Source organism: Oculina patagonica, chromosome 6 (assembly GCF_052425735.1).
Source record: "Oculina patagonica isolate OP01 chromosome 6, crgOcupat, whole genome shotgun sequence".
In the NCBI taxonomy this organism is placed as follows: domain Eukaryota; kingdom Metazoa; phylum Cnidaria; class Anthozoa; order Scleractinia; family Oculinidae; genus Oculina; species Oculina patagonica.
In genome coordinates, this window is record NC_135763.1 from 2,340,067 (window position 1) to 2,363,570 (window position 23,504).

Below are 23,504 nucleotides of genomic sequence, written 5' to 3' on the forward strand. Positions count from 1 at the left end.
TCAGGTTTGGAAACGTGTGCATGATTTCACATACGTTTCCAGTGGCTCGATGAATGATTTTTTCCTTGCTAGTGACCCATCAACTGCTACTTGTAGGCTTTGGCATATTTCCCTTAGCTCAGCCACTTTCAGCGTGTTAAGTTTCTTTGCTCTTGTAAGCTCGCAAATGTTTCTCTCCCCTACTTGAATGGGGTGATTTGGTACATCCATGTCATGAAGTACTGCTTGCCGCAAATCCTCGAGGGCAATTTCAGATTCCAGCGCCTCTAAGTCTTCCTCTGGAATTTCTTCGTTGGTGTCTTCTAACCCGCTCTTTCCCGTTTGACTTTGTCGTTGTAATGCTGATAGCCTTGAGAAGAAACTGTTTATCTGAGGAGCTGTTCTCCACTCTTCTGGAGTAAACAAAAGATGTCCATTATCGTCCTTGAGGAACTTCATTTCATGGGATACCTGTACTGGATCCGCCTTTAATCCGCTTCTTGCTCCTGTGTTAAACTTTTTTTCTAAATAGTTCTTTACGTGATCCGTCATTCGTTGTGGCTTTTTGGTGGTTTTTAGGGCCCATCCTTCTATTCGCCTGTCTTTAACGGTTGAAGAGGAGGGTCTGTCGTAATGTGCGGAACTTGCTTCTTGTTCAGAGATAGGTACGCTCACACCAGTTACCTTCTCAGCCCACTTTTTTCTGATAGAATCATACAAGGACTCCGATTCTAACTTTCTGACATGCTTTCCTGAATCCATGTGCGCATCAGCTTCTGCCTCTGTCTTAAAAGTGAGGACGCATCCAGTCTCACCGCACGAGAAGATTTCACTATCAGGCCTGGTGTTTTCTAAGACAGTACCCCGCTCTTTCGTTCTGGGACCGAACTGCTGGATTACTTTCAGCCCAGTGTCTCCTTGTTTCTCGATAATCAGTTCACTATACGAAAGAAAGCGCCCAGGTCCAACATTGTAGGCCTTCCAAGTGCGGATTCCACGTTTCTCAAAGGAGAAGTTGTTAATAAGGCTTATACCGGGTATTTTGTTATCCATGCCAGCCGCCTTGGTGGTATCAACTTCCACAACAGCTGCCCTGCAACCCTTCAGGCCGCCGTGGGATTCCAGTGCCTGTTTCATGTCATCTGCCGTTGTCACGTCGTGCTTCTCATTCACCCACCTCCGAATGTGCGCTTTCATGGGCGCAGTTTTCCGATCGCATATGTCCTTCCCAGCCTGAGGATCTGAAAAGTCGTAGCGCAGTGGTGTTACACCTGTCCTTTCTCCAATGTATGGAAGACTGAGGATCAAGGGCCCGTTATGGTAACAACCCGCGTTGTCTGATCGCAGGAAAGCCTTGTTGATTGAAGGGTACTCAAGCTTGATGGTGTGAAGCAGATGCTCAGTGACTGACATCACGGCAAAGCTGTCTTGATTGCACGTGTTGATGAGATGCACAAAGCACTCAACTTCGTATCTCCCATCAGCATGCAAGTGGGTTATGACTGCACTTACATGCCAGCTCCTGCCGCGCTTGCCAAAAAACTCAGACATCCTTTCCCGGTAATGCTGGGCGAGATATTTCATTGCCCAGTCTATGATTATCAAGCACGTTTCTTCGTTAAGTTGGCCAAGGGCGTCCTGCTTAGCTTCCTCTTGATTAACGGAGCGAATCAAATGTGCCTTCCATGCATGAACTGCTCGAATGTACGCCTTGTTCTCAAACTTCATCCTGGCCTTCTGATCCTCGGTGATGTCCACCTCCTCTAGTTTCTTTGTGTTTTCTTCTAACACCATATCGAGAGATTCGCACCTATCACAACCGGTGTCGTGAGGGTGCTGACATTCTACACGAAAGTCAAGATTGGTAGGATCACTAAGAGCATAAACAGTGCAGTGGTCGCTGCTGTTTTCGCCTCTACCCACGTGCGCCTTGAAAATACCTTTTTCGCCTCTACCCACGTCCGTCTTGAAATACCTTTTAGCCTCTTTCATCGCCTGCCCCATCTTTTGGGCCCATTGCTCGTCTGCGCCGTTCTCCATTAACGTTTCAATAGTTGATAGTAGATTGTCGAATGCTTCAGTTCCTTCGGCGGTGATGTTATCGAGTCCATGAAGGGACTTCTGCATTGATGCTGAGCAAATTTCAAGCATTCGAAACAAAGAACGCTTGCTAGCTGGCTCAAATTCTTGCTCTTTGCAATAGCTTGTGTACTGATGGATAATTAGAGAGGGAATCAATGTTCGTATAACAGCCGGGATGACAATACGTTCCCCAGAGTCTAGCTTTAGCGTTTTTGTCCCAAATGCAACATCTTGAAGTAGGTCTGGTCGTGAAATGTAATTTATAAAATGATCAACTTTCACGGGATCAATTCTTGTTCGGAAGATAGGCTTTTCGGGAACAATTTGTCCTTTTCCTACTTCATTAGCATGCAGACGGGCCTGGTCAATTCTCCATTTAGTTAACCCGGGAATTAGTGTCTGCAATTCTGCGCGGCTAAAATCATTTGCGAAAAGAGATAGAATCTGGCGTTTGGTTTGCCAGGACCCTGCTTGATCATGCGCTTTAATCAAGACATCAATAAGCCCAGTACTTGTGTCGAAGCGCTTACGTTTGGATGAATCACCATCTTCTCTTTCAATTATCGATTCACTTCGAATGGAATTCCAAAGTTCTTTTTCCTGTCCTGGGCTAATGACCGACAGTGAGGCTGTTACGGCTTCCCGCGCCTTGCGCATATAGTACTTTTGCTGGGTCGAGGAAATGTCATCCCATGAAGCGTTTAATGTAGAACGTATAGGGCTAAATCGTCCATTGGTCAGGTTTCCTAGAGCATCATTGAGTGCTTGTCGTCTCTCGTTTTGGAGTTCCTTTTCGTCGCACCATATACTAACCTCTTCCTCGGGTTCAGAGTTCTCAGAGTCTAGTGACGATAGTGTCACAGTCTCGTCTGATTCTTCTATTTGTATTTGGTCATCTTCAGTCACATCGTCAAAGTCAGTAGATTCCAGTTCCTCCCACTGCATTAATGTAGAATGCTCACCAGGATCCTAAAAAGAAATCATGAACAACGAATGTGAACTTTTGCTCACTATAGCCTGTACTTTCTTCCTCACTCTGTACGTCCAGAGCTGTAAAAAGTATTTATCTGCAGGCTACACACCCACTTGACATTAACAGTCACTCCAATCACAAGACAGGAAAACACGTATTGCAAATTGGGAATACCGCTGACCTTTTCTGCGCCCTCGACGTTGTCAGGCTCACTTTTTTTACGGTCTTTGTAGTGTTGCAGTCGGCAAGTTGTACAAATAGCTATCATGAAAAACAATAACAACACAAATTATTAGAACTAGCTATCGCCCAAGCAAAATTCATTTGCCGGAGTGCCACCCTCACTGTACTCTATAAACACCCCTCCCTACCCTTCCTGGCCAAAAAGTTGGAGAGAAATGAAACCACTCTTGCTTTTAAAATTTACACATCTTTACTTTTACATTGATGACTCTGTTTCCATTTTTACGTCTACCTCAGTGGATTTTATTATCATTTTGTTTGCTAAGGTTATTTTTGATGAATCGAAAAGTGGCTCTATTATTTTGATTAGGGACGGACCTTTATTTTCTTGGAGGGGGAGGATGAAAAATTTTTTTTTTAGGTTATGCACCTCTGCAAACACTTTTTTTCGAAATTCTTACTATTTTTTGTTATACATATCGTGTTTGCAAACAATTTATTTTGTCTTTCCAGGCCCTGCAAACAATTTTTTTTCAATATTTTCCATCCCCCCCCCCCCTTCAAAAAAATAATGGTCCGTCCCTTACTGTAAAAAATCCATTTCGACAAGTTTAATCAACTTTGATTTTTAATATCAGCCAGCTATGTTATTGTTTTGTATCAGATTTTCATATTTTATATTTTTGACTGAACCAAAATCTCAAATTAATGCGGCTTATGAAGTCAATTGCGTGCAAACTGATAATTCAATTAAGTTTGTGGTTTATATACGTTTAATTTCGTTTTCTGCGAATCCTCGAATATTCATCAAAAACAGTTGTATAAATTGATAAAAAGAAATGATCAATAGTTATTTAGGATACATTTTTGTTGGCGCATTCTTTGGAAGAGCTTGCTACAACAGGTGGGTTTTTTTTACATCTTAAAATGTGCAAAAAGTATGTTTGTACTTTTAATTAGTTTTGATTTGTGTTGTTGACGACGGCACGTAAAATATGCGTTCGAGTAACTATAAAAAAAAATTTGGGGTATGCTTGTTTTTATTGGTTTCGATTCAAGAAAGGTACAGATATCTTTATTGCCATTACACGTGGTTTGGCCCTAGAAAAAACCGCCTTTTTGATTACAAATATTAGCTGGGAAGCTGAAAAGCAGAAAAACTGCACTAGCCTACAAAGTACTTGCGTACGGGCGCCAATTTTCAACCTTTCGATGTAAATCGTGGGTATGTAAAATTAAAGAGGAACTGCTAAAGAAATAAAAGCGGTATACTAACCTGCGCCGATAGGAACCACAACATTGAATAAAGCAGAGATTTCGGCTGACATAACAGCGTTAACGCGTCTAGGGAGTTTTATTCGCTTCCTCGTGCCCTCGTGTGTTGGATAGCAGCAAAGTTCGCCTTTCCGGCCCGACCAATCGGTAGTGAGGTCTCGCCTATGCTTGGGACAGATTGTCATGGCCTCCATTTCCTCATTGTTTAAAGCACCCGGCAGACCAGCGCGGTTTAAAATTAACTGTGATTCGCTGACCTCAGTTTTTCCTCGACCACGTTTACCGCTGATTCCAAGACTAACAAGATGAAAAGTCATATCTCGCTTGCAAGCCAGTAATGGAAGAATAACTGAACCGAGCCCACCTAAACTACACGGCGAATCTTCTGACCCGAAAGAACAGTTCATGATTCAACGTCGAGAATGAAACAAAGCTTTACACCTGTCGTCTGACCTTACAATTCGTGACACGTCACGCATTTCAGAAGTCAGGGGAGACAAGTGTGTAAACAATATGTCTGCAAAGTCTACTTAATTAATTTAAGGTAATTCTCGATTGAATTGGCATTATTTGATTCAATTTGCTTTTTGGCGACGATCAAAAGACCAGCGTACTGAGGATACAGTCCGGTTTTACCATAAAGCGTGACGGGGAATAAAAAACAAAACTTTCGCGGGAAATTTTGGTACATGTGTAAGAAGTTATCGGGTATTTCTTTAGAGATTTGAAATGTTTACACATGTTGTTAATGATATAACTGTTTCCATGTTCTCTCCCGAAGACAACGAAACTGCTTTTAGGTCCATTAAGTTAATAATGGACTGCAATCAGAGAAAGTCGAAACATAGTATGTTAGAAAATTTGGCGGGAAATATTGCTAAACTGAAAATTGTTATGGCAGTTTTAGACGCCGCTAACTCCGATTTACTTCTAGATACCAATTTTAACTGATCTGCATTTTGATAACAGCGCAAAAGACTATCGAGGGATGGTTTTATTTTCCAAATAAACTGCCGCACTTTTGTGAAACAGTCGACTGAAAATGACTCAAATTTGGGTCAAGCTCATTAACGATTCAATGCCAATTTTTAACCCCTCGTAAGAAAATTAGTTTTAAAGCTTAGAAGGATTTACATATCCCAGTCAACTTATAAGGGAATAAATGTCATATAAAAAATATTAGAAGTCTGAGGACTCATACAAAGTGTGTTGTAGGCTCACCCAAAGTTGCCAAAAATTTCGGATATTTTAGGCCGTTGGAGGGCCCAAAATTACGGAATAGTGTTATCTCAAAGAAAAAAGAACCTCTACTGCTGCAAATGCCACCGTTGCTAATCTTATCAGATAGCTTTTATACTGTAAAAAGATGACGGTAAACGGCCGACCCCGATGTTTTGCTTCTGCCCGGTTTTCTCTGGCAATAACACTTATATAATAAGTTATTTATTATATGGCCTTTAAGCACTATTCAAAAGAAGAGTATAATCAAGGGAAAAAACAATGGAGGTAAAACTCGCTCTCTGTGGCTCTCTTCGTCGTTCATACTAAAGAAGTATCGGTATGCTAATATTTTTCTTTTAGTTATTGAAAAGATAGTTATATTTTGTCGGCATTTTTTGCTGTTTTTGCCCCCTCGCTAGTAGCTTTTACTCACAACTCAAAAAACCGTCGAGCCGAGAAAAATTTTCATAATGCCCGGTCATTACAAGAAAATAATGCCCGCTCAGTAGCCAATCAGAGCGCGCGTACTATTGTAGCCGTATAATAAAAGCACTGTGAAAGAGAAAGAATTTGCTACATACATGTAATTAATATTTTAAGGGGTTTGAGGTTTGCAGTTTAAATCTACCTTAGCTTATTGCATGAAATTCTTGTAACACATTCATTTTGCAAATTTCATAATTCAATAATAATTACGAAATTTAAGTGGGGCGAACAATTAGTGTCACAAACATATATAACATGATGTGAAAATTAATTGACTTGAAAGAACGAGTTTAGTACCACTGAAGGAAGGGATTTTCAGTGTAAATGGATGTTGCGGTCAATTAACTCAAGAACAATAATTCACATACACACATGAACTGAGAACAGCTCTGTTGTTACAGTTGACTTTTATTCCCACCATGCGTTTTTGTTAATTTTGACGTTGTTGTTCCTTTGATAAAGTTGCTTTATTTAATTCAAGGACATGTTGAATGATATTGTCAAGGAATTGTAAATTGTGTATTACTCAAAAACACGAAATTAAAGTGATTCATAAAATAAAATAAATTTTTTTCGCAAAACCACGAAATTTAAATGTTGCAAAATTTATATGCGCACCTCAAAATCGAAAAATGAACGTGTCACGAAAATTTCAGGTACTAATTAAACGTAAATTAAAAAAAATCTTTAATTTATTCCGTCTTCTCTTTGTTCATAGATGTGCAAGATCCAAGAGCTGTTGTTGTGTTAACGCCAGTGAAACTTTTGGTGTTTGACTTACTTTCATCATCTGCAAAGTATGTTGTACTTAATTATTATATTTTAAGAACCTACAGCAATTATTGAGTGTTACGTGCCCCAATGTAATTTAAATTCATTAAATGTAGAGCTTTCAAACAAACAAAAAATTATAAACAAAAAATAGTTTTCATTGTTATAGATGTGCATTTCAAATATTTCCAATGCCAAAATTCTTTCAGTTATTTGTTACTCACCCAAAATGGCTTAAAACTCACCTTGCCAAGTAGACAAATTTACAACAAGCTCCAGCCTCGCCCTAAAGGGCCTCTAGGCTCCAACCAAGACTTTACCTTTTACATTTAATTTGGTCAGTGACTCTTGAGTGTTAACTAGTTGAAGGGTATATTTTAACCACCACTTCTGGTTAATATTTGCATTTCTGAATTACTTTCACAGGCCGTCATCATTTGAAGTTCCCTACACATTCAACATACATGAGTCTCCAGTGACTTGTACACAGTTTTGTAGTGATTGTCCTCGGGATTTTATTATGGCTCTGGAATCAACAGCAAGTAGCCGCACACGTAAAAGGCAGTTACAGAGGGGAGAAAGCACCCAGGTTGGTACTGAGCGTGATTTGCTTCAAAAAATACAGTCCAGCAAAAGTGGACAAGCTACGTAATTGTGCTGGCACTGTCATGCATTTTTTTTTAATTCAAAGCAGTCACTATGCTGTCAGTTTAAATTCATAGACAAAATGCTTTCGAGCCATTTCTCAGTAAGCTATATATAGCTACAGCTGTACCGTACTTGGTTTTAATTAGCTCTTGCTAGAGCTGATGTGTGTTTACTTGTCTTTCATACATATATACCTACATATTGAAAGCCCTGATCGGGTCATGTCAAAATTTAAATTATTGAATGATTTCAATTGATGACTTGACTTTTTTTAAGGCATGGCCCATAGCTGGTGGAATCTTAGGAGAATCACCGGAGTTTGCTACCGGCTCTGAACTCGTTATCACTGGGTAAGAAGGTCATGCAAAATAAAGCATCAGTTTCTTTGCATTAAATATTACGCTGCAGCTGACTGATCACAAAATTTCTGATTCTCTGTTACAGTCATTCAGATGGGTCTGTAAAGTTCTGGGAGGCCTCGTCAGGTAAGCCTACTGGAATCAGGGAAAAATGTGCTAATTCTGTACTTTTGTGCTCACCCTGTGGGAGGCGGGGTGGCATTATGGTTAGCGTGCTGGACGCTGGATCCACCAGTCCACTGGTTTGAGTCCTGGCCGGGGTCATCGTGTTGTGTTCTTGGGCAAGACACTTAACTCTCGTAATGCCTCTTCCCATCTAGGTGTATAAATGGGTACCAGCGAATTAAAATGCTGGGGGGTAACCCTGCAATGGACTAGCGTCCCATCCAGGGGGGGGGGTAGTAGAAATACTGCTAGTCACTTAATGCTACAGAAACCAGGATAAGCTCCGGCGGTATGGGCCACTTGGCTTGACGCAGACTTTACCTTTACCTTTGTGCTCACTCTAAGGAAAAAATCATACACGTAAAAATAACTTGAAAAGCCAGCTTTGGTAGACAATGCATAAAAGAGTGTATGTAGACCATTACCTACAAGTATTACCACTGTTTGCATTAATACGCGACTTCAAAAATGAAAACACCCGCAGAATTTACCGACAGAAGACTACAGACACTTTGTCAAATTTAACTTTATTACACAGCAAAGACATTTTAAAGATTTTTTTGAAACTTTTCCTTCAATTTCAAGACTTTTGCATTTGGAAACTGAATGAAATTAAACGGTGTACAGATCTTCGCGAAAAATTAATTTTATACAAAGGGGACAGTGTCCTTTCGTATTCTGATTAAGTTACCGGTACCTTATCTCTGCTGTAACAGCTGTCTTGAGATGTCTCTACAAACTGTCAACAAGCAAAGTATTTGAGAAGAACACAAGTCAACCTGAGAGCAGTGAAACAAATGGTAAAGATGGCCAGTCTGAAGGCAACGGCAGCACAAGCAGTGAACAGTCACCGCCTTCAATGGTTGACATTGACTGCTATGCTGTCAACATGATAGAACTATGTATCAGAAGTCGGACACTTCTAGTGGCAGGCACTAGCCATGTTATAGTCTACCAGTTTAGCACTGTGGAAGAGACACTAGAATTTGTGGTAAGTTTTTTTTTTCTCGTACCATTTATTTGAGGGGTGGGATTGTCTCATGGTTACTGTATTGGACTCAGGAAAGTTCTAGGTCTAAGCACTTACCTGAGGGCCATGGTATTATGTTCTTGGCTTCTCGCAATGCCTCTCCTTCCAGGGCAGAATGTTAGGGCAACTTAACAAAATGTTGAGGATAACTTGCGATGAAATAGTATCCCAGCACCCAGGGGAAAGTAGTGTGTCCCTCAGCTGTTTCATGGATCACCAGAGTTAAAGGAACTGTGTCACAGATTTTAGCCAAAGTTAATACATAAGAAAATGGCCACCAAATTGAGTGAAATAATTATAGAAGTTAATATAACCACTTTACCAACATGCTTTCGGTGTCATGTGCATATAGCGGCTTTCTGTTGACATCCGTCTTTCAACGTGCTAAACAAAAAACACAGATGGCAATCTGCCAATCGCAGCCCACTAGCATGACCTTCTGACCTTGTTGGCTCAATTGCATAAAATCAACAGCGGTATGCATGGTTTTGATTGGCTCATTTCAAACAGCACGTTGAAAGACAATGTCAAAAGATGGATGTAGAAATTAAGATAGCTATGCACGCAACACTGAAAAAGCGGGGGTAAAAAAAGTGAAGGAACATTTCAATAACACAGCAAAAAATACAAAAGACGGTACAGATGAAAAAAATTGAAGAAGATTAGAACAGATTTTGATACAGTGGAACCCCGATGTAACGATATGCCAAGGGAGCAGTAAAATTATATCGTTATATCGAGGTATCGTTATATCGAAACTCCGGATATAACGATATGGCCGTAAAATGACCGAAAATATCGTTATATCGGGGTAAACCTAGTCAAAGATAATGAAACAAAGAGAACTATTGAATGACGAGGAGGATAAGGAGGATAAAGTTGATAAAGAGGCTAAGAACACTGAGTGTTATTTTTGTATATAATCGTACAAAGCTGCGATAGAAACGTTAGAGGTTACCCGATTACTGTAAGGGTATTGTGTTAAATTCAGTGTTTCGCTTAAATTGTGACTGAGAACTGATAATATCGTTATATCGGGAAAGACTTTACGTTCGGTTCGCTAATTTCCCATCGTTATATCGGGGATATCGTTGTATCGAAGATCGTTATATCGGGGTACTGTCCCATACATTTTACAGTAACTTTTGCCGGGACATGGAATATTCATCGTTATTTCGGGAAATCGTTATATCGAGGATCGTTCTATCGGGGTTCCACTGTATGGGTTTTTGAAAAACTGTTAGGCTGAATAGTTTCAAAGTTAATCTTGTTTGTTTGTAAGACTAGTTTTAGCTATAATAATGATATATTTTACATCTAGTCATAGTTTATTTTAATCATAGATTTTAGATTGGCACTGTTGTAGACATAGACTTGTAGATATTTACTAGTATTATTTTTAGTATTAGTTAGTTTTTTTTTATGTTGTGTCCCCTAATTAGTTTATTAGTAAAGGTACATCCCAGGCTATAAGGTTCTGACACTCTAATAAAGTTTTATCATTTCACTTCATTTCAACACTCAGAAGACATTACTAATTTTGTAATGAAGCTTTGGTTTTGTAATTTAGACCCATAGACGAATAGAAGTAATTTTTATTTGCTAACATTGAGTTTTATAGCAAGTATTTTGGCAAACTTAGTTAAATAGGCTAACAGTCCCTTTGAGTGTGGCCTCATGAGCCATTTTGCTTATTATGAACCCTAAATTTTGTGATTTGACTAAATCATGCTCATAATTATATTCTGTAGGTCAGTGTTTGTGATTATAATCATGTTTCTGTATTTTGCTTTCAGCAACTTGACATCAATCTTTTGTTTGACCTGGGTATGGATTTGCTACCAGACTCTGATGTCCAAAGCCCGACTGAGGATAAAGGAGAGGAACTGGTACTCAGTCCCACCTCAGCCTCCATGACTGTGTCATGTCCCACTCTAACATGTAAAACTGGTTTGTACAAGAGGTCACCTGGATTTCAGCCCACTGTCTGTTGCATGATTCCATCAGTTGGATCAGACACAGTACCACTCAGCAACATGGCTGTTAGCTCAGAGTTTGGAGTGTGAGTTTAAACATAGCGTACTGTAGGTCTGCAATGTGTACAAAGGGCTACAGCTACATAGCCTTCTGTACACGCATTGTGTTGGTCCAGAAAATATTGATGTTACAAAAAATATGCCACAGATGTATTTTTGGTTTGAATCTTGGCCCACGCCCCTCTGGAAATTCCAGTTAAGGCCCACACTTTGCTTTAAGAATTTTGGCTTCTAAGGTTCCCCCACGCACTTGGAATTTCTAATGACCACCTGTGGGGTGGGTATCAATGTTTTCTGAAACTGCACATTGCCTGCCTGTAATACTAGGTAATGTAAATGCATTACAGTTTTGAAATAACCAACTTCTCTTGTCAAAATCTAATCAGCAAATGAGTAAACTACTGGTAAGAGGAAGCCTTCAGCAATTTAATTTTGTAAATTATGCTTATTTGCTATATAATTATATAGCTGTCAGTAAATCCTATATTGTCAGCACAGCTATTTTTCCTTAATTTCTGGGAACTGTCCAATTTGGGATTAAATTTGGATAGTTTCAATTAGGATTTTTTGGTAAAATTTACAATCTGTCCAATTTAAAATAAATTGGACAGTTTCGTCTCGGCCAATCAAATCGAAGAAAACACAACATGTGATGGATATTAGCCAATTAGCACAAAGCGTAGCGTCAGCGCTGTAAACTGGTCGCATTGTGAGTCGACAATGGCGGAATTTTATGGAGCAAGTTTGCTACGTTTTTCTATTCCTTTTGAGCTTTTCAGCAATAGAAACAACAAAGAGAAATTTTCTACGTTGTCAGAAGAGGAGCTAGCTACACTAAGAAGCAAAAACCAAGAGCAAAACACCTCCAATAGTACAAAACTTGGGTGACCGTAAGTGCAGCGAAGCGAAGCAAGAAATCTGTCAGATGTTCATCGCCATGAGGCATGAGCTAGATGCAATTCTTTGTCGTTTTTTTGCTGAAATTCGAAAAGAAAAGACGGCGATGAAGTACGAACGATATAGTGGAAAGGAGTATGTCACATTCAAGAAGTTGTTAAGCTCTTCGGACACTTTGTTTACGACTTTCATTGATTGATGCAGTGTTTTCACTCACTTTGTAGCAAGCTTCGCAAACTCAGGTGAATAAAATTGCACTGTTTTGTTTAAGTTTTATTTGTGAAGACAATGCTCTGAGTGAATTGCATGTGCTGTGTTATGCCTACTATTGTTGAATGCTTTTCCCGTTCTGGACATAAGTTTTGTGGTTTATGCTGGATTCACTCACTACAAGCTATATAATTAATATGTAACCGGACTACATGCTTGTCCAATTTTGGAAATAATTAGATTCAAAAAATTCCTCTGACAGCCAAATTGGACTCGGCCTACGGCCTCGTCCAATTTTGGCTGCCCTCGGAATTTTTTTCATCAAATTATTTCCAAATTGGACAGCATGTAGTCCAATTACGTATACAAACATGTTCCTTGTTACATGCAGTTCAGTGTACAGACTTTTAAAGTCTTTGGTTTATACTATTATTGTTTCCTCCAAACTCACTGGTGAAGTTTTTCCATATGTTTACCATAGGATACGTTAAGTCTCGACAAATCAATGACTTCTCTGGGCTGGCTGCCATGAATGTTAATGAATCCTTGGAGGGGGGATTGACCATTTTTTCTTGTGGCAGTAGTGTCACAAACTCCAGCTGAATGGTAAGCCATTTTCAGCAACAAGCATAGTATTGTTAGTGCTGGCATGAGATCACAGCCTTTTTTTACCCTTTACAGGATTTCTATCAGCAATGGACCCTCTTTAGCATTGGTTGATATAGTTCAAAAGAAACTCATTACAGTGCTGTCAGCCCAAGATATGTGTGGTAAGGTTATCAAATGTTTTAGACTAATATCCTTTGATCTAGAAAACCTCTGCCATTTAATCAGTTTCAACATCACTGTGATAGGAGGAATAATGAAGGCTCTCTATTCCCTAAGCCTGCTCAAGGTCACTTTGCATACTTCTTCCCATAGATCGTCTAAGTTGCTTTTGTTTGGCTTTTCTTGGCCTTCTTTTGTAGCTGTTAGGATGACAAACGTTGAACCTCCAGCTTGAATGTGATTATTAACGGCATAACTAAATGTAATTTACCTATTACAGCTGTGTCAGAATCCCCGTCATCATCAGCAAATTCAGCAACGATGCCTGTGACAACTGGCATGCCTATATCATTCACTATGAATGCTGATGGCTCAGGGGGGAATTCCACGTTGATCTTAACTCAAAATCTGAGAGAAGGAAAAGCCGCCCCCCTCGACCACCTCCCCCGGTAAGAAGGCTTAATAGCAGGCCTGTTAGTGGTGGGGATCAGAACGAGAATGAAGCTGTTGATGGCATACGACCAAGAACAACCAGTGTACCAAATTTGGAAAGTGGCCCCCCTGACAGCATCAGCTGTGTGCGGTTTGCCTGCACCTTCACTAAAAAGAATGGTGAGTTGCCTTTTCAGCTTCAGGGGGTGGTTCGGGTGAGGTTCTTCATCAGACGAAACACAAGGGATAGGCCAATTCCAATATATTAAAATTCCAACTTCAAGGATGAGGGAATAAAACAAAAGAAATTATCCATTCATCCATCAACCTCGATGTGACATCTTTTGTTTTATTCCCCCGAGCCCTCAGAGAATTGGCCTTAATTGACTACTGTGCACTTTGTTGATGTTTTGAGATTTAAGGAGACAACTGATGACAACTTACACCATGTGCTATAGCTTGAGGGTTGGCACAGAATAGAGCTCTGTTTTAGGCAGGAAATAGTGCTTGGGTTAGAAAGAATGACGCTAAGCTTATGCAGGGAATAGAGCTTGGGTAAGGCATTCTACGTCAGAGAATGGCATCTTATTCGAGAAAGATGAGGGTTTAGGAAATACCAGCCAAAAAATTCTGAAGACCTGGGGGCTGAATTCGATTCAAATCCTGTTGATTCACACTTTATTAAAGTGCTTATAAACCCCAAAATAATGTCAAAATACGTGTACAGTCAGCTTACTCTTACCGGATACCTCTGTAAGAAGGACACCCTTTGTAAGCTGGACACATGGTGTTGGTCCCTCCCCCGGCCGTTTTTCAGTCATTTTATTGTAAGTAAACTCCCTATAAGATGGATACCTCTCTAAGACGTAAAACTGGAGCTGGTCCCAACAGTGTCCATTTTAGGGAGAGTTGACTGTTATTGAAAGTGGTCGTTGTTGAAGTAACTTAATTCCAGGATTGCTTTTGTTTTGCAGACAATTTAATCAGCCCGTGCTTGTGGGTTGGAACAGTCTTTGGAAATGTGTTCGTTGTTGTGCTTAACCTGCCTGTCAGAGAACAAAGAGAGTCGCAGCCTGTGCTAACAATTACCACAGGTAACCCACTCTTACCATCCACTCTTCTTTTTGATAATACCTCAGTGTTCATACAGTCATAAAATGGAAAGTCATGGAAAATAGTATTGACTGTACCAAATAAATTAGGCAGGTTATTTTTTGTAAAGATCAAAGGCTCTTCGAGCAACCTCATGGTAATTCGATGAATGAAGTGCCGACCTCCGCATTGTTTCTAAATAAGTGTCCAATAAAGTAAGGCAATCTCACTTTGCTTTATTTTTCCACGTGAGTTGCGTCATTGATGGCTCGTGCTCGCAGGGGTCGTAGCGCTATTCAGTTTTCACAACCAAAATATTTACCGGTTAGTGTATTACCTTTGATCCTTTTAAGCATTAAGTAAATTTGTTTTGTGAATATGTTTACTTTTCTGTCAGCACGAATAGCGTTATTTTTGAGCAGCGGAAAAAATTTGAGAGAAAAGATACGCCCGAACACTTCGTGTATCTGCTCGACTCAAAAAGATGAATTAAAGTCTCTTCGAGATACCGACTTTTTTGCATGAAGTATGAGTCGAAGGTTTATCCTGTGCATTGTTCTTCGAACTTATCATTACATGTGCTTTGTAGTTTAGTACAACAATTTACTATCTTCGCGGAGGAAATGCAGCCATATAATTTTGTCAAAAATGGCTCGTCCGCGCCGGGTATTTATACACATATTCCTCAACATTACACAAATAAACAGTGCAAATTTCACCGAGATATGACAATTCTATACTTTAAAACTGCAAGGACCTTTCGATGCAGTCGATTACACCAGCGAAATTAGCAAATGAAACAACAAAATATGCGTTCGACGCTTTGTTTTTGCGACGAAAAAGCACGAAAAAAATACAGATATTTCCGACTACTGTCGGAGAAAACATTGCGCATATAATTGCGGCGTAAACAAATCGAAACACTCAAGCTGCGTTTTGTCTAGGCTCTGCGAGGGTCGGATATCAAGAGAGCTTCTTCGTGGGCTTAAGAAGGATTAAACAAAAGCCATATATACAGTGAATGCTTTCGCATTATATTTGAAGATGAAACACGAAAGAATTTTGCTGTCTTTGACTGAAATTCCACTCGAACTGCGTCGATACGATCGCATGTTGTAAAGCCGATTCATGCAACATTGCTGTCAACGAGAGGTCACGCCCCTAACGACCTAGGCTGATGACGAAATAGAATGGCGCTTGTAGCGACCAAATTTGGCCTAATTTTTAACCGCTCCTAAGCTAAAAGAAGCCCCCATCTCTTGCATTTGTTTTAACTTCAAAAATATCTTTGAAAAGAGCGGGTTTTTTTGGTATGGTTTATTTTTGACGTTTGTAATTTTTTAAACGATGTAAGTGCTAGTGATTATTTATTCGTGTTTTAGCGTTAGTTACGCTATCCATTGTTTGTGCGACGCTTTTTATAGATCGCCTATCAGACACACGTGCGTTGAGATAAGAAAGCTGACGTGTCACTTTTAAAATTGTTATATAACGTTTGTAAATTTGACAAGTCACGTTTTTTCCACGAGATCGCAAGTGATCACCCACAGCTGAAAGTAATCCCTTGAGAAATTAAAACTGTCCCTTGAGAAATTAAAAAAATCCCTTGAGAGTTTACAAGAATGTGAAATTTTCCCTAACATAACTGTTATTCTCCTACTTTCGCTTGTAAACAAGCAAAAAGACGAAAAAACGGATGACGTGACACGAGGTGACGTGACGCGAAACAAAAACGTGCCGTGGATGTTGTGTTGACTAAAACACGTCACAAGGCGAGCGTAATAATTTTTTATAACAGTTTAAGCGTAACTATATGTAGTTCATAGCGCGAATTCCGTATTTTATCACAAAAATATTTAAGTGTAACCTTTGATCCTTTTTAGCATTAAGAAAATTTGTTTTGTGAATATGTTTACTTTTCTGCCAGCACGTATAGCGTTATTTTTAGCAGCGAATAAAATTTGAGAGAGAGATGCGCGTTTCTGCACGACTCAAAAAGATCAAGAACGGATGACGTGACACGAAGATGATGTGACGCGAAACAAAAACGTGCATGAATGTTGTGTTCACTAAAACGCGTCTCTGAATGTTTTCTTACGTGAATGCGTCATTGATAGCCTATGCTCTGAGGCTTCGTTGAGCGAATTCTATTCTCTTTTTTCACCAGAGGATAAGTGTAAGTGATCCTCTTTCGATTTGTTTTGTGAAATTCAATTTAGTTCCCTGAAAGAGAGAGACCCTGGAACGAGGTTGAAGAATAATTTGTTTCTGATTGACATGTGCTGAATGCTTTTAAAGGACCTTTCTGTCAGCACGTTTCTCGTTTAATGATGAATTAATTGCGGTTTGATATCAGAATCCAGTGAGTGAGTGAGTGAGTGTTCGAGTGAGAAAATGCGGCCCATAACATAACCTCATCACCATTCGGTAAAAACGGTAAATACGTACCCGAAATCAAGATAATTTTTGAAAATTTCCAAGAAAAAGGGGCAGATTTAGGTCATGAAAAACTTTGAAAAGTCATGGAAAAGGTCATGGAAAGTCATGGAATTTCAAATGCTCAAAAGAGTACGAACCCTGCACCTGGCAACAATCTTAATCACTGCAGTCTGTTATTTTTTTCTGAGTCACAGATATGCATGACAGGTTAAACTTTTGACTGGTTTGCAGGGACGTTATGTCAGCCCAAAGCAGGCATGATTCTCAGCATGGCTATCCTTGACAGTCAGGGACATCTCTTTCCATCTCCATTCCAGTTCTGGAAAGAAAAAGATTCACAGCACAATAAGAGTAAGTGCCAGAACATTGCTGCTCCTTGGATACTTTTCAAGACTGACTTTGAATTTGGCGTTGATTCTCTGATTGAAACTTGTTCGTTTACTGTTTGAACTGTTTTTATTACTGCATTCAGGGAACTCTTTACTGACAAGGGAGTTACTCGACAAACACTTTGTTGTTATTTGTACGGACAGAGAAGCCAAGGTTAGTGGTGATAGATAATCTTGAGCTCAAAAGATGAATCCTCCTGAACTTTTTGTCCCCTTTTTTTTTTTTTTTGTTAAGAGAATTTACTGATAATCAGAGCTATCTCCGGGGGACGGGATTCTGTATATTTTTGGATGGGGGTGTGCCGCTGGGACTTTGAAGCCCTTACCCTATACCAGACCATGTTTAGCTGATTTAAACCCTATACTATACTGGACACTAAAAATTCCTACCCTATCCCAGATGTGCACTTTTTTAGAACTGTATCACTATCAGTGTTTCAATGGAAAACCATCTGTCAACAATGACGCCGCGATGAATTAACTTACGTTGAGGAAAGCCTCTAGCTCTTCCGAGTTTCTATTCCGATTTTGGACTTAATTCTTCATACGACCGATCAGTTTTCCGGCATAAGATACCCTTTTCTAGACTGAAACTCTCTGATTTTTATACCCTATTCCAGACTAAACTGCATGAAAACCATACCCTTTACAGCAGCACATACCTATATAGCCCATACATGGAAGTGCCCGAAGTGTGTGTGTGTTTGTGTGGGGGGGGGGGGGGGGGTATCTATGGAAAGCCTCCACGTTCCCCTATTTTTGGGTTGTCATGCTGTTTAATTTACTGGCCGATTCGATTTGCACTTTTTATTGCCAATATACAGAGATGTAAACATGAAATAATTCGCTAAAGCTCGGTCCTTTTGTTCAATTTCTCTCGCCAAAGAGAGGTCACGCGACTAGTCTCCCTCGTGTGACTTGTTTGGAGCGTCACGCAACACTCCTCCTCATTAGGTAGTGACGATCCCATGGCTGAGAAGGGAAATCAATACTCTTGGCTGGTACTGTAGCAATTGTACTTCTTTTTGTGAGTTTCAGGCGTTTTTTGTTTTTCACGTTGGATTTACAGGTGTATTCATTACCCACAACCCACGCTAATCCCAAGACTTTCTCAGAAGCTAACCTCACGGATGACTCGGCCGTGTTACTCAAGGCAGATGCTGTTGTTGTTCAAGGTACGTATATTGGTTTATATCTCCTTATTAATGATTTTTTTCATTCTCACTGGTTCCCTAAACAGTTCAAATTTTGCATAATGAAATACAGACCTTGAAGGGGCTATGTCACACAATTTTAGGCAATTTCGGCACTGATAAACTGGTCATACATTTTACTGAAATATCACAATAACGGCTTAAAACTGCAGAAAAACTCAAAAGAAACACAGAATGGCCAAAAAGACGCATGGATGGGCAAAATTCGAGAAGATTTAAACGGATTGCATTCGGGTAAACTTGAAAAACGTCGGCCCAACTTTTCAAGTTTATCTCAATTTGAATGAAAGTGAATTTACAATGCTCGAAGATCATATTTTGCCAATAAACGACTTTTTCTCTGCCAATTTGAAGTTTAGAGCTCTTAATTAACGAAAATAAATAGAATTATTAAGATGGACGGTTCATGAATCTATTTCCCTGAATTACTTTTCAAAACATGATACAAAAGAAAAAAAGTCTTTTTTCCCCTTAGGGGATCTAGAAAAATTACAAGTATATGCTTTTCTAAACCTGCAGAACAGGACCAGGTTTAGAATCTCACGCACTCGTTTTTCTCGGCTGTATCTTTTTCGGTCCATAAACTTGCAAAAAAAAAGGAACTCGCCGACTAAAATTTCGTCAACACGGACCCCGCGCTATGTCAGTGACATCTATGTTTTTTTTTTCTCGCAGGTAGTAGCTGCTTGTTGTGTCTTAACAGTCTTGGCAAGCTGCTCGCGTTAAGCCTGCCGAACCTGTCACCGTTATTGGACGTGGAATGCTCGTTCCTCATGAAGGACTACAGGTTAGATTGTGGGCGAATAATTTGACAGGGCGAATAAGACAGGTGGTCTCAGTCTTCATGTACCCTCCCCCCCCCCCCTTTTCCCTATCTTAAAAGATGGTGTCTTATAGCCCTCTCTTTATCAGGAGTAGAAACTAAGAAAAAGATTCAAACCTCCTGTGCCATTTCTCCAGCAATGCAATTTTGTTCATTTGGCTGAACAGACAAGTGGTAACTCGAATAGCCCAATCCCCCCCCCCCCCCCCACCCACCCCTACACAAGGTGGGTCCTCGTCGAGTACAATTGTTATGACCACTTCCCTTAGCGTTGAACGCGGGGAAAGAATTGCGGGAGAACTGGACGCCAGCGCAAAACGCCGGGAGGCGCGAGGGAGTGGGGCGGTTTGCTTCGTTCGCCATTTCCTCGCATTTTTTGCGTTGAAAAATAGAGAGGCTGTAAACAGTCTATGCTAGATAGCAGTTCAAATATCTGATTTCATATATTCATTATTTCATCTTCATCTTTCCCGTGTATATTACGAACCAATTTAATGACCAGCTCCCAGTTGGCTTGTTAGCTCCATTGGTTAGAGCGCTGCACCGGTATCGCAGAGGTCAGGGTTCGAGTCCCGGCAAGCCTGATTTTTTCAAGCTTTCTTTTCGCAACTGCTTAAGTTGTGTTCACAACTGCGAGGATCTTCTCTTCATTCATTCTTCATCCGTAGTTCAAATACCGGTATATGATTTCATATATTCATTATTTCAGTCTATGCTAATGTTTACAATTCAGTTTATCTATCGTTTTCATTGCGGCAGGAAACTGCACATAGTGCTAATTCATCTATAGCTGTACTAAAAATAGTCAAATATCCTAGATATTATTGAAAGCTTTGTTGTTTGTTTGTTTTTGTTGTTTTTTTAGATTTCTCAGGACGCTTGTGTTCTCTGAGGATGCCCAAGCAGTCATTTTGTGTTCACCGTTTGAGATCCAGAGGCTTTCAATGTTTGCGAGACCGGGGTAAGATGGAATTGTGAGTTTGCAGTGTTTTCACTGGCGTTGCAGATTTAAGTTTAACGTTAAGTTTAAATGAACTTTTAGTTTCCTACGTGAAGTTTACTGCGAGCGCAGTGCTGCGAAATGTTTCCTATTTTTCCCGGTCCCCGCTACCTTGGGAATTCCTAACCTTGCTTCCCCATTTCCTGTAGACTTCCCGTCCTCTTTACTCATGTACCATTTCAATAAATCGGTTTGGTATCATTTCAGGATGCTGACAGAGAACCAGGGATCATTATTTCGTGCGGTGGAGACACCTGAACCTCCCAGCAAAGGTTTCTTTAGCAGCTTGTTCAGCACTGCTGCTTCACCACTTGATAGAGAGCAGCTCTGTAAGTACCTAACATTCAAACAAAATAAAAACCGTCTGTTAACGGTGTGGATTAACGCGTTTTAGCTATGGCCAATTGTAATTACAATCGCAGTCAAATGAAATCTGATTTGAGGCGTCGACGACGAGTGTGACCAACGCTCTTTGGGCTTGTCACACAATCTTTCCATTAATGGAGGAAGATTGCGTGACGAGCAAAGAAGATGACGAGAGTAGATTACCTTCCAACTGTTAGGGAGTGTTTAAAGCTTTTGAGTTCGTTGTAAGGCGTCTTTGGAATTTGGTGGTTGTAGTAAAGACCTTTTATCTTGTACAGTGTTCGTGACTGAACTTTTGTTGTGTGTTCTTTTTAACTCATACCAGTTGGCACAGAAAGCGGGAATGCGTCCCGTAGTTTGACCAATCGGTTTAATGGCCCTGGAATGGAGAAGCTGCAAGAGACGTCCAGCGGATTAGCTGGTGTTGTGGCCAGGAACAAACAGGTGAGAGATCAGTTATGAAGCACTGTAAGTGAGGTTTTGTGAAATTGCGTGAAAGTGACTGGGGGAGGCGTGGGGGCCTTATTGTGGGTGTATTTTTTTCCGGCTTTGAGCCTAGGCTGGGGGCACTGCGTTGTGTTCCTTGCAAGACACTTTACTCTCACAGTCTTGAGTGCCTCTCTTCACGCAGGAATATAAGGAGAGGCAGTGTGGCCGAGTGGTTAGGGCGCTGGACTTGTAATCCGGAGGCCCCGGGTTCAAGTACTGCTCCCTGCCACTAAAATGATTTGTGTTTGGTAGTCCCGAACTCAACACCTCCTCGCTCTGTAAATAGCCAACTGGTCAGCTTCCTGCCAGTTGGGATTTTTAGCAAGTTTCTGTTTATTTACAATATGTGTCTGTTTATTTATTCAAGGGCCACAATGTAAAATAATGGGACACCAGTAATTGTGTCTACCATATAAAGTTATTTATTTTTTACAAAAATGGGTAGCGGCGAACGGTGAGGAAACTTAACAAAGATGCTCGGGGTGGGGACCCTGCGAAATTGTGGGACCCTGCTCGGGATGGGAACCCTGCGATGAACTAGCCGCATTCAGGGGGAGTAGCAATACTCTAGTTGCTTTATGTTATACAAGCCGTAGTGAAGCCCCTGTACTGTTGAGCCATCTGTTTCCTTTACAATTAAACTTGTAAATTTGCTCAAAACATAAGCGAAAATTATCTATCCGAGTTGTTTTTTTTAAATCGTTACTTTAACACGTTATAAAACTTGATGGTCACTAGGCTCTTATGGAGAGAGGTGAAAAACTCTCGGAGCTGGAGATGAAGACTGGAGAAATGAATATTCGTGCCAAGGCCTTCGCGGACGCCGCCCATCAACTGTCGCGCCAATACAAGGATAAGAAGTGGTACCAGGTCTGAGATTTTAATCACTTGGAGCTGCCAAGCCTGTGGTGCTATTACCTTTCCTGTGCCGTACACATCAGTTACCTTCGTCTGTTCCGTGTAATGACATGCAGTTAGACCTTCATACATAACTTATTGTTACTAGTTTTCGCGGGACTTATTTTTCGTGATTTTTCGCGATTTCAAAAACGTGAAATTAAAGATCCGCGGAAAGAAGTCATCGCGAAAATTAAAGACTCGAAAATTTTGACTGTCGCGTCATTCTTCTAACACTATTATTCTGAGGGTTCCTTCAATTTGAAAGGGGGTTTTGTGCACGACTTAAATTTCGTGACATTTTTCTTTTCCTTTTTGTTTTGCGCGAAATTAAGTTTCCGCGAAAATAATTAACAATAAGGTATCTATGGATGTAAGGAAATCTTTGCGGCATCTAGAAAACGAAGGCATTTGAATAGATATGAACGCAGTGATCGTTTGCCAGTTTATTAGGCAAAACTACAATAATCTTTTATTTTACAGCGAGCACAAAAAAATAACTCGTGAAATATTTAAAGAAATTAGTAAATCCTCTGTTTTCTATTGTTAATAGACATTAAGGGGTTCAAAGTATTGCATCTAGCAGTTGAGATTGAACTGGTGCAAGGTCTTGTAACATTTGTGTTTAATACAAGTCATATATTGTAAAAATGTTCAAATAGAATACTAGTTATCGACAATTCATGATGTTTAACAGGAATTAGAAAGTACAATGTTTCTGCCATTAAAATGGATGACATTATTTTGAAGTTATTTCTTTGTCTTATTATTAACATATTATTCAACAAATTGTCACGATGCCCACATATGGTCAGAAGCTATCCGGTCGTTTCGCCTACGAGTGGTTTCGCTAACGGCCAGTTCGCTAACGAGTTAGGTCGATTCGCCTACGTCTGAAGTCGTTTCGCTAACGAGCTGTAGGTCGTTTCGCTAACGTATTATGAAGATTCACTTTTTAAAGTATAGTAATAGAACATTACAATACCAAATCAATCCGCATTAAAGACTCCTTTCATACGTTGATTTTGACGATGCCACCAAATTCTTATTCAGCGACGTCAGGTAACACTAAGACAGTTTAAAACATAGCTAAGTGTGTCTCCACGTTTGTGCGGAAGAGGGCTGGAAGACTTAACTTATACTCAATCAAGTCTCCCAGTCCTCTGCATAACATTAATAACAGCCCTCTAAGAGGTCATGTGGTTACCGATATTTTAACAGACTTAGTCGAACTGAGGAAATAGTGAATAGCTAAAATGGTTCTGGAATGTTCATAGTGT

The 23,504-nt window shown here is 40.1% G+C and overlaps 2 protein-coding genes across 2 annotated transcripts in view; one reads left to right on the forward strand and one right to left on the reverse strand.

Moving 5' to 3' along the window:
• Nucleotides 1-3,522, reverse strand: LOC144656238 (uncharacterized). Its single transcript, XM_078516479.1, has 3 exons — nucleotides 3,440-3,522; nucleotides 3,216-3,378; nucleotides 1-3,030 (listed from the first exon to the last, which is right to left on the reverse strand). The coding sequence occupies exons 2-3, from the start codon at nucleotides 3,300-3,302 to the stop codon at nucleotides 1-3; spliced, it is 3,117 nt and encodes a 1,038-aa protein (XP_078372605.1). The 5' UTR covers nucleotides 3,303-3,378; nucleotides 3,440-3,522.
• The window catches only part of LOC144656074 (syntaxin-binding protein 5-like), a 32,853-nt gene extending 9,880 nt beyond the window's left edge, over nucleotides 1-22,973 (forward strand). The window contains 18 exon segments of the mRNA XM_078516296.1: nucleotides 6,918-6,996; nucleotides 7,397-7,559; nucleotides 7,895-7,968; nucleotides 8,063-8,103; nucleotides 8,859-9,133; nucleotides 10,969-11,234; nucleotides 12,997-13,085; nucleotides 13,364-13,462; nucleotides 13,465-13,695; nucleotides 14,490-14,609; nucleotides 17,278-17,397; nucleotides 17,519-17,589; nucleotides 18,505-18,610; nucleotides 19,325-19,436; nucleotides 20,338-20,433; nucleotides 20,680-20,801; nucleotides 21,164-21,282; nucleotides 22,066-22,973. Of these exon segments, the coding sequence (XP_078372422.1) occupies nucleotides 6,918-6,996; nucleotides 7,397-7,559; nucleotides 7,895-7,968; nucleotides 8,063-8,103; nucleotides 8,859-9,133; nucleotides 10,969-11,234; nucleotides 12,997-13,085; nucleotides 13,364-13,462; nucleotides 13,465-13,695; nucleotides 14,490-14,609; nucleotides 17,278-17,397; nucleotides 17,519-17,589; nucleotides 18,505-18,610; nucleotides 19,325-19,436; nucleotides 20,338-20,433; nucleotides 20,680-20,801; nucleotides 21,164-21,282; nucleotides 22,066-22,203 (2,321 nt within the window). The 3' untranslated portion in view covers nucleotides 22,204-22,973.
• Nucleotides 22,974-23,504: the final 531 nt, after the last annotated feature.

Coding starts and splice junctions, on each gene's coding strand:
- LOC144656238 (XM_078516479.1), bottom strand. CDS start 3,302: ATGATAGCTATTTGTACAACTTGCCGACTGCAACACTACAAAGACCGT. Junction 3,031..3,215: donor ACGTCGAGGGCGCAGAAAAG/GTCAGCGGTATT, acceptor ATTTCTTTTTAG/GATCCTGGTGAGCATTCTAC.